Source organism: Gadus chalcogrammus, chromosome 19, assembly GCF_026213295.1.
Source record: "Gadus chalcogrammus isolate NIFS_2021 chromosome 19, NIFS_Gcha_1.0, whole genome shotgun sequence".
Taxonomy (NCBI): domain Eukaryota; kingdom Metazoa; phylum Chordata; class Actinopteri; order Gadiformes; family Gadidae; genus Gadus; species Gadus chalcogrammus.
This window is the reverse complement of record NC_079430.1, coordinates 18,977,869-18,988,253: the sequence shown is the minus strand read 5'-3', so window position 1 is coordinate 18,988,253 and position 10,385 is coordinate 18,977,869. Positions and strand designations below refer to the sequence as shown.

Below are 10,385 nucleotides of genomic sequence, written 5' to 3'. Positions count from 1 at the left end.
CTCACTACCCCCCCGTCCGTCCATCCGTCCGTCCGTCCGTCCGTCCGTCCGTCCGTCCGTCCGTGTGCTGGTCTAGACCCCCTTCGGCGCTCTCAGCCTCACTACCCCCCGTCTGTCCGTCCGTCCGTGTGTCCAGGTCTGGGGGTGGACCGCTGTCTGGAGCCCATGCTGGAGGGCGGTTGCTCGGAGTACGTGCTGCTCTGGTACTTCCACCGCGGGGCGGGTGACTGCCGGCCCTTCGTGTACGGCGGCTGCGCCGGGAACCTGAACCGCTTCCCCACGCGGCGCGAGTGCCAGAAGTGGTGCGTGAAGGAGAGGAAAGGTACGGGCCAATCAGGGCGCCTTTGAGAGGTACTGGCCAATCAGGTCGCATGTTAAAGGTACGGGCCAATCAGGGCACATGTTCTTTGGTGGGAAATGTTTTTATGTATTCACCCAGTTGGCGTTGTTTTTAAATGTGTTACCATCTTCCACACTACTTACATAGTGAACACTAGTTTATATGGTACACTATTTAGGGATAAACTAAGGCAGGGAATAGTGATCTGCTGAAAATCTATCGGTGATTAATGGTCACGTAAACAAGACGTGACCATTAATGAGCTTTTTTACAGCTCATTTGCATAAAGAACCTGCATGCTTATTGTACGCTTAAGCATGCAGCACTTCAAAATGGTGACTCAAACAGTGCACTATATCGGGAATGTGCACACGATTTGTGTTTGAAGGATAGATGGCGTTCCACTCAGATTAGATTGTCTTATATGTCTAGTTCAATATTAAAATATCTATTGAACTGTTCCCTCAGATCCGGAACACTGGGGCTGAAGCCAAACAAGACACTTTTTTTTGCACATAATGGTGTAGATGTTTGATGTTTGTTCTGATGTTGTGCTCCTGTATATAATAAGGATAATGCCACCAATGTTTTTATATGGACGATGTTTACTGTAAAGCGTAACCACTGCGAAGTTTCATGTTTTATATTGTAACCTCTTCACTTGTTTTCTATTCACTGCGTTGGACTGCAACCCTACAAACTAATAAATTGTAACAGTTGTGAAATCTAATGTGTGACCGAGCGATGGTGTGAAGTGATGAGCAGACATCAAGGGACTCACCACAATGTTCTAGTTTTGAACCCCATTGTTGTCATTCTATATATTGGTAGACTCACAAACCAGACCTCGGATTTAAAAAGTCTGACGGAAGAGAGGCTCCAATCAGGGTGAAGGGGGCGGGTCACTTTCTCTCACTTTCTCTCTGGAAACGGGGTGTGTTCAAGTGCGTGATTGGCCAACAAAAACTCAGCCAGCACTAGCAACCTGCAACCAGGCTATGAAAAGGTTTAATCAACACCATGTAGCATGGCCACTTTAGAAATACACTAACTATAATCTTCAGAAAAACATTCAGTGGCGCAATTGATTTTTGTTTGATGGATGGACGGCGACGACATAAGAGGACGGGGATCCGGGAATAACAGGTCCCCGGGTCCTTGACCAAGCTGCCCTAACGCCTGCCTGGTCATTAACACTTCAGACCGGGGGTTCTGTGATGCACGCACTTCACACACACAACAGCTGCCCTCTTCAACCTTCTGATTGCTACAAATCCGTCTTGTCTTACTGTTCCTCCACCCGTCGCTCCCACCAGCCCACGCTGTGAACCCCTGACCTCCGTCCTTTCCTCCTCCTCCTCCCCTCCTCCTCCTCCTCCTCCTCCAACCTCCCCCCTCCCTCTTCATCCTCAGCCCCCCCCCCCCCCAGTCTGCGTGTTTAACACGGTCCCTGTCTGCCTCTCCACCTCCTCTCCTCTCCTCTGGTACATATGTCCGCCTGTCACCTCCGGCTGGGGAGAGAGGGGAGGGTCCGACGGGGAGCCCAGCGTGGGGGTCACGAAAAGGGGGGCAGGGGGGGTGGCTTTGAGAGGGGGCGGGACCAGACGGACGCAGCGAGGGGCAGGGGTTTCCTGCATGGGCGTAGCGTCTGCCCGTGTGATTCACATTCAAGAGCTGTTCCAACACCGCGTGAGTGAGAGAGCATAAGGACGACGAGAGTGTTGGCCTTTTCCCCGCAGGTCTGTTCAACACGGCGCCTAGAGACCGGGTCTGTTTAACACGGTCCCTAGGGACCGGGTCTGTTTAACACGGTCCCTAGAGACCGGGTCTGTTTAACACGGCCCCTAGAGACCGGGTCTGTTTAACACGGTCCCTAGGGACCGGGTCTGTTTAACACGGTCCCTAGAGACCGGGTCTGTTCAACACGGCGCCTAGAGACCGGGTCTGTTTAACACGGTCCCTAGGGACCGGGTCTGTTTAACACGGTCCCTAGGGACCGGGTCTGTTTAATACGGTCCCTAGAGACCGGGTCTGTTTAACAAGGTCCCTAGAGACCGGGTCTGTTTAACACGGTCCCTAGGGACCGGGTCTGTTTAACACGGTCCCTAGAGACCGGGTCTGTTTAACACGGTCCCTAAGGACCGGGTCTGTTTAACACGGTCCCTAGAGACCGGGTCTGTTCAACACGGCGCCTAGAGACCGGGTCTGTTAACACGGTCCCTAGGGACCGGGTCTGTTTAACACGGTCCCTAAGGACCGGGTCTGTTTAACACGGTCCCTAGAGACCGGGTCTGTTTAACACGGTCCTAGGGACCGGGTCTGTTTAACACGGTCCCTAGAGACCGGGTCTGTTTAACACGGTCCCTAGAGACCGGGTCTGTTTAACACGGTCCCTAGGGACCGGGTCTGTTAACACGGTCCCTAGAGACCGGGTCTGTTTAACACGGTCCCTAGAGACCGGGTCTGTTTAACACGGTCCCTAGGGACCGGGTCTGTTTAACACGGTCCCTAGGGGACCGGGGTCTGTTTAACACGGTCCCTAGAGACCGGGTCTGTTTAACGCGGTCCCTAAGGACCGGGTCTGTTTAACACGGTCCCTAAGGACCGGGTCTGTTTAACACGGTCCCTAGAGACCGGGTCTGTTTAACACGGTCCCTAGGGACCGGGTCTGTTTAACACGGTCCCTAGAGACCGGGTCTGTTTAACACAGTCCCTAAGGACCGGGTCTGTTTAACACGGTCCCTAGAGACCGGGTCTGTTTAACACGGCCCCTAGGGACCGGGTCTGTTTAACACGGTCCCTAGAGACCGGGTCTGTTTAACACGGTCCCTAAGGACCGGGTCTGTTTAACACGGTCCCTAAGGACCAGGTCTGTTTAACACGGTCCCTAGGGACCGGGTCTGTTTAACACGGTCCCTAAGGACCGGGTCTGTTTAATACGGTCCCTAGGGACCGGGTCTGTTTAACATGGCCCCTAGGGACCGGGTCTGTTCAACACGGCCCCTAGGGACCGGGTCTGTTTATCACGGTCCCTAAGGACCGGGTCTGTTTAACACGGTCCCTAGGGACCGGGTCTGTTTAACACGGTCCCTAGGGACCGGGTCTTTTTAACACGGTCCCTAGGACCAGGGGTCTTTTTAATACGGTTTCTAGGGACCGTCTTTATTTTTAACACGGTCCCTAGGACCAGGGGTCTTTTTAATACGGTCCCTAGCGACCGTCTTTATTTTTAATACGGTCCCTAGAGACCGTCTTTATTTTTAATACGGTCCCTAGAGACCGTCTTTATTTTTAATACGGTCCCTAGGGACCGTCTTTATTTTTAATACGGCCCCTAGGGACCGTCTTTATTTTTAATACGGTCCCTAGGGACCGGGGGTACTACCGGTAATCCCAAAATAATAATAATGAGGGTTCTAGCTTCCAATGTTGGTGGTCCCCTCCGACACCTTCTGGCGTCCTGACGAGATGGAGACCTCCCCTGATTGGCCGGTTCATTGCTAGGTTTAAGGAGGTTGCCTCCGGTTGTGACCCTGTGAGCGCCGGATCGGGATCCGGGGCTCACAGATCTCCTGTCTCTGTTAGTGGGGGAGGGGACGCTCCCCACAGATCATTACCGGGGGGGTCTGAGCGGGAGGACACCGCGTCCCCGGGGATTATTAAGGGCTGGCGTCAGACCGGGACCCAGCGCGGCTGATCCTCCCGTTAACGCTAGGAGACGCAGTCTGGAGAAACCAGCCCCAGAAATCTCTGTTCTGAAAGTACCCAGTCGATAAGATCCCTCACCCCCCCTCAGGTAGGTAGGTAGACAGGTAGGTAGACAGACAGGTAGGTAGGTAGACAGGTAGGTAGGTAGACAGGTAGGTAGACAGGTAGGTAGGTAGACAGGTAGGTAGATAGGCAGGTAGACAGACAGGTAGGTAGATAGACAGGTAGGTAGATAGGTAGGTAGGTAGACAGGTAGGTAGACAGACAGGTAAGTAGACAGACAGGTAGGTAGGTAGGTAGACAGGTAGGTAGGTAGACAGCCAGGTAGGTAGGTAGGTAGGTAGGTAGGTAGACAGACAGGTAGGTAGGTAGGTAGGCAGACAGATAGACAGACAGGTAGGTAGACAGACAGGTAGGTAGGTAGACGGGCAGGTAGGACATCGAATCGCTGCACTCGGGCTGAAGGATATGAATGGCCCGGTTGATCACAGGCCTTCGACAGACAGAGATACCGACTGTTTTTCGCCCACCCCATCAGTTGGCTGCTGGTCGTTAAGCCTCCACTCGTTATCTGCCGCCCAGCCCCCTGCACCACCTGTCCCCTCCCATCCAGTCCTTACACCTTTCTACCAGCAGGAGGGGTGGGCTGCGTCACGGTGAATCCTGAGTCTATATTTGAGAGCGTTAGAGGGTCCCATTGTATCTCCATCAGGAGAACACTCTCTGTTTCACTTGTCACAGTTGTTTTATGGACTGGATGACTCATTTATTGTTTCACATTAGGTAGACTGTATAGTCGGTTTCTTATTGGCTGTTCTAACTTTTAATTTCCCTTTTAACGTTTAAGGCTTCTATTTTTTCCTATAATTGGAACAAAAATATGATAAACTATGTCAGAAATAGACTACACACACGCAAACAGTACTTTATGTGCGTGTGAGTGTTTGTGTGTGTGTGTGTGTGTGTGTGTGTGTGTGTGTGTGTGTGTGTGTGTGTGTGTGTGTGTGTGTGTGTGTGTGTGTGTGTGTGTGTGTGTGTGTGTGTGTGTGTGTGTGTGTGTGTGTGTGAGTGTGTGGCCACAGTAGGTATGTGTGTGCGAATCGTGTGTGTGCGCCGTCAGTGTCAGTGTGCGTGTGTCAATCCACTGTGCACGCCAACAACAGAACACGTCGTATTATATAGCAGACCAAAATGTCAACCACGTGACGTTGCTTCTGGCGCATGGCTGTGGTGGTTAAGCGCGTCTCCTACTAAATGGCTCCACTGGGAAGCCAGAACACGCCAAACTCGTGACGAGTAGACACAGCGCGCACAGCTCACTTCAAGCGGAGACGGGAGGGAAGATTCATGTGTTTTAACTTCAAGGACATTTGATCGCACTCTAATATTTATATATAGGCCTAAGGGCACGGTTGGTGTCGTTGCCGATTCTTCGCTGCAGGTTGCTCTAATTAGGTGAGTTCTTATGCTTTTTTTATTTATTAAGACATCTTTTAGGATAGTCTGCTTATTTTGCCAAAGATATTGTTGCCCACACGAGGAATTACCCATTGAGGGCTGAGTTGCAGTTTAATTTTTTATCTATTTTGGAAATGTTCACACTGTTCCCTATATATTTTTGGTGTTTTTTGTAATACGTGGTAAATGTCTGAATCCAAAGCGACTTACTTGTTCCCGTGTCCGGTGTCCCTCCCCCCCAGGACGGCATGCTGTCGCCGCTGCGGACCCTGCTCCTCATCTCGGTGCTGTGCGCGCGGAGCAGCAGCCTGTGTCTGCGCCTCTCCCACCGCGGCTCGGACGTCCTGTGCCCCCGCGAGCACAACCAGGACTTTTCCGGGGACCCGCGGGGCGGCGCGCAGGCTCCAAACTACCTGCCCGCCCCGGACCAATGGGGCTCTCTTTTCAGGGGCTCGGGGTTCCTCTCCTCCGCCGACTCGAGGGCGAAAAGGATCTCTAACGGCCAGCCAAACTACAGGATCCTCAGTCAGACTAAGCTGCGGAGCAAGATCCTCCAGAACAGCGGTCGGAGCGACCGGAGGAGCAAGTTCACGCTGTCGTTGGACGTGCCGACCAACATTATGAACATCCTTTTCGACATCGCCAAAGCCAAGAACATGCGCGCCAAGGCGGCGGACAACGCGCGCCTTTTGGCGCAGATCGGACGCAAGTGACCGCGCGGCGTCGGTGCCGCACGAACTCAACGCACCGATGCGGGAAGATCTTTTGAAAAAGCGACGGCGGTGTTAGATTTTGACTAACACGGTTATTAAATTATATATTGCACCCCCATATTGACGACTTAATTTTACTTCCAAAACGTTGGAGTTGAGAGAACGCGTTGAACGGATGAGGTGTTTCTGAATCTCTCAGTCTGCATTGTTTATCAAATAGGCCTTAAAGACTTCATTATCAAAATGAAATATTGCATGTAGGCCTATGTCAAGCTGTCTTAGACTACTTGTGCTGATTTCATTTTTATTATAAAGATGTTAAAGATTTGATGGGGTGAGAAAATCGAATAAAGCCTATATTAGCATATGAATTACTTCAATTTATATTTAAAAAAAAAGCAAACATGCAATGACACTATTAAACAATTGAGACATGCATGCGTGTGTGCGTTTATCAGATGTCTGTTATTTTTGTACTCAAATGATTATTTTACTGAAATAAAGCAGATGACAGAAACGACCTGTTATTTTCATCAAATATCTATAAGTTGAACAACGTGCTTTGCGGGGACCTTTCCCATTGGTCCGTGGTAACTAAGGACCACCTGAAGCTGGTTCCACCTTAGCAACCCAGTCGGCCCATCGTGTGGGGGGATGTCTGATGTGTCAAAGCAAAGTTGTAAGCCGAAGCAAACCGGCGTGATGTGCCAACAATTAAGATTCTCTCGTTTAGAAATATGTGTTCTTGTTCAAAAAATAACGAAACATTTAATCATATTCTAAATGTTTTGTTTTTTTCATTTTCGCCGTTTCATGTTTGACCTTGCTGTTTGGTATTGGGTCCCGACGCTTAATTCCTTAAAATGATTAATTATTACTAGACATAGCTTATAAAAGACCTGTTGGAAAATGTTGCTGTTGCTATGTTGTAACTCATCAGATGGTTAACTAGTTAACAGCAGCGATTGTATCCAAGGAACTTACTTTTGTATCGTTAATTGCCATTTCACCTAAACAAAACTGAACAATAACTCTACGATTAGGTAATTAAAAAGGCTTTCTCTTGAGCTGTAATTTAAGCCGATGTCTTGAAGATGTTGCAGCGCTGGATGGTTGCTGTTAAATGTCTCTGTGAAGTTATGAGTAAGAAATGCCCGTTTCACTTGATTCGGATAATCACTTTTCTGATTAGTTCTGCCAGCAGCCATTAGAGGGCCTCAGTGAGCAGTCCACAGCCATTACAACTTCACTTCTACAGCGTGAGTCACCATCCTCCCCTGGAAAAAAATACTCATCAACCATCTTTCAGAAATAAGGTTATTCGATGCCTTTGACATAAATACTATAGACGGGTGCCATCCCCACACACAAAACAAATAATTAATTAATATAGATTAATATTGAGAGCAACAGTAGCCAACCACCTCTTTTCCTTTTCTCTTGTGCTCATTTTCGCCAGCTGCCAAATAACCTGCAATACGAATCAATGTGAACTTGAACTTTACCAAACATGAGACCCATAAGAGACACATTTACCAAACATGAGAATAAGCCAATTTCCATTATTTTTAATGTTTCTTTATAATCATCCTACATAATTAACCCATATTTGTGTTGGTAATATTTATATTTTTTACAATAACACAAGGTGATTAGTAAAGCCTAATGGGAATGGTCTGTATCCGTCTTAATATTTGCTTTACTTTGGAGCTCTCTTAACAGAGGCCTACAGCAATAAATCAAATGGATACAATGATATCAAATGCAAGCCTAATAACACATGAAAGAACAGTGGGCATATAATATATGTAACCCTATAAAAGGAGTCAGATTAATATCGTTAATCAAAGCCGTAGTAGATGTAGAAGGCCTAGTGAATCTGTACACAATATGTATTGTATCATTCCATATATGAGGGTTTAACATGATCAGTACCATTATAAGAATCAGAAACGGTTGCTTGGTTAATCAGGAATGGGCCTTAATTTGCATTCTCGGAACTCCACATGACATGACTGAACCCCCCCCAACCGACCGCCTATTCATCATTATATTTAGAGCAGAACAAGACTTTCTTAGAAACCCAAAGTCAGCTAGAAACCCCTAGCTGAAGGCTCCATTCCAGACGCCCATACGTTAGTCGTTCGTGCGAACACACCAAGCGCGTACCTCGCGTACCATGTACGCGCGTAACGCACCTAAAATGTTGCTTGACCATTTTGTGTCAAAAATGGTCAGATACGCGCGTACGCATACGCGCGTAGATGAGACCGCCCAAACCCCCCCCCCCCCCCCCCCAGCCTGTGGCTGCGCTGGATTTAGGAGTCCGAGGAAGGAAACCCAAACGCCGCTGTGTTTGGGTAGATGATAGAGCTTGGATCGGGTTAGATTAAATAATCTCGGATATAAATAACAATAATCGGGTTAAATAACTTCACATGGTGTGTCTGGTGTGTTTCCAGCATTCGTAGTGTTGATCAGCAGAGAAATAGTCCGCCAAGACGTTGAGGTTGCTTAGCAATCAGAGACTCTGTCCATGCAAGTGAACGGAGCGTTCCCTCTTCGTCATAACTATCAAACCAAACATCCTTCACATTCACCGAGCGAACATTATGAAAGTAAAATGCACATTTCTCGCTAGAAATGTTTCCATAAACGCATTTAATGGCGTAACTATGTTACTATTTCCACCCAGAATAAAGAAAGTTGCCGGCCGTGGCTGCCATGGACATGGCTGCGCTGGAGTCCGAGGTAGGAAACCCAAACGCCGTCGCGTTTGGGTGATAGAGTTTAGATCGGATTAGATTAAATAATCTCGGATATAATAACAATAATCTGGTTAAATAACTTCACATGGTGTGTCTGGTGTGTTTCCAGCATTCGTAGTGTTGATCAGCAGATATATAGTCCGCCAAGACGTTGAGGTTGCTTAGCAATCAGAGACTCTGGCCATGCAAGTGAACGGAGCGTTCACTCTTCGTCATAACTATCAAACCAAACATCCTTCACATTCACCGAGCGAACATTATGAAAGTAAAATGCACATTTCTCGCTAGAAATGTTTCCATAAACGCATTTAATGGCGTAACTATGTTACTATTTCCACCCAGAATAAAGAAAGTTGCCGGCCGTGGCTGCCATGGACATGGCTGCGCTGGAGTCCGAGGTAGGAAACCCAAACGCCGTGGTGTTTGGGTGATAGAGTTTAGATCGGATTAGATTAAATAATATCGGATATAAATAACAATAATCTGGTTAAATAACTTCACATGGTGTGTCTGGTGTGTTTCCAGCATTCGTAGTGTTGATCAGCAGATATATAGTCCGCCAAGACGTTGAGGTTGCTTAGTAACCAGAGACTCTGTCCATGCAAGTGAACGGAGCGTTCCCTCTTCGTCATAACTATCAAACCAAACATCCTTCACATTCACCGAGCGAACATTATGAAAGTAAAATGCACATTTCTCGCTAGAAATGTTTCCATAAAAGCATTTAATGGCGTAACTATGTTACTATTTCCACACAGAATAAAGAAAGATGTCGGCCGTATGCTTCTGTCCAAGCTCACTACTCTCTGCCAGTGACGTCGGGTCAAGCTCAACGCTGATTGGCTATTGCGGCGCGTATGAGCGTAAAAAGTTCAATTTTTTGAACTCCTCGCGTACGCGCGTATATATACGCGCGTATATGTACGCGCGTATATATACGCGCGTATATATACGCGCGTATATATACGCGCGTATATATACGCGCCTCATACGCCCCTAACGCGAGTAAAATGTTGCTTTACGCGTGTACGCGTCTCATACGCGCGTAAACCAATGGTTCCCTATGGAAAAATTGCCAATTTTATACGCGTCGTACGCGAGTTACGCGCTTGGTGTGTTCGCACCTTTAGTCTAAGCTGCCAGAGGGCGCCCAGAGCCACAGGGACACGTCTGCCTTGATTGTATCTGCAAGTTCATGTTCCCACCACAGTTCATTAGCCCTCATGTTTCCTTCTCGTAGAGATGCTTCACGTCCATGTTGGGCTTTAGTCCTTGAAAGATAAGATAAGATCATAATTATCTTTATATGCTTTGCAAATACTTAATTGAGCCCAGGCAGAACACATTGTTAAGCACCAACTATTACACGATTATTTATTGAGACAATTTTGAACCAGA

At 48.0% G+C, this 10,385-nt stretch overlaps 2 protein-coding genes across 2 annotated transcripts in view; both read left to right on the top strand.

Annotated features, from left to right (window-relative positions):
• Positions 1-1,031, top strand: part of LOC130372311 (collagen alpha-1(VII) chain-like) — a 69,011-nt gene extending 67,980 nt beyond the window's left edge. The window contains exons 97-98 of the mRNA XM_056578268.1: positions 137-322; positions 809-1,031. Of these exons, the coding sequence (XP_056434243.1) occupies positions 137-322; positions 809-828 (206 nt within the window). The 3' untranslated portion in view covers positions 829-1,031. The remainder of the gene's footprint in view (positions 1-136; positions 323-808) is intronic.
• A 4,219-nt stretch (positions 1,032-5,250) lies between these two features.
• ucn3l (urocortin 3, like) lies at positions 5,251-6,891 on the top strand. Its single transcript, XM_056578770.1, has 2 exons — positions 5,251-5,503; positions 5,749-6,891. Exon 2 carries the CDS (start codon positions 5,755-5,757, stop codon positions 6,217-6,219), a length of 465 nt encoding a protein of 154 aa, XP_056434745.1. The 5' UTR covers positions 5,251-5,503; positions 5,749-5,754; the 3' UTR covers positions 6,220-6,891.
• Positions 6,892-10,385: the final 3,494 nt, after the last annotated feature.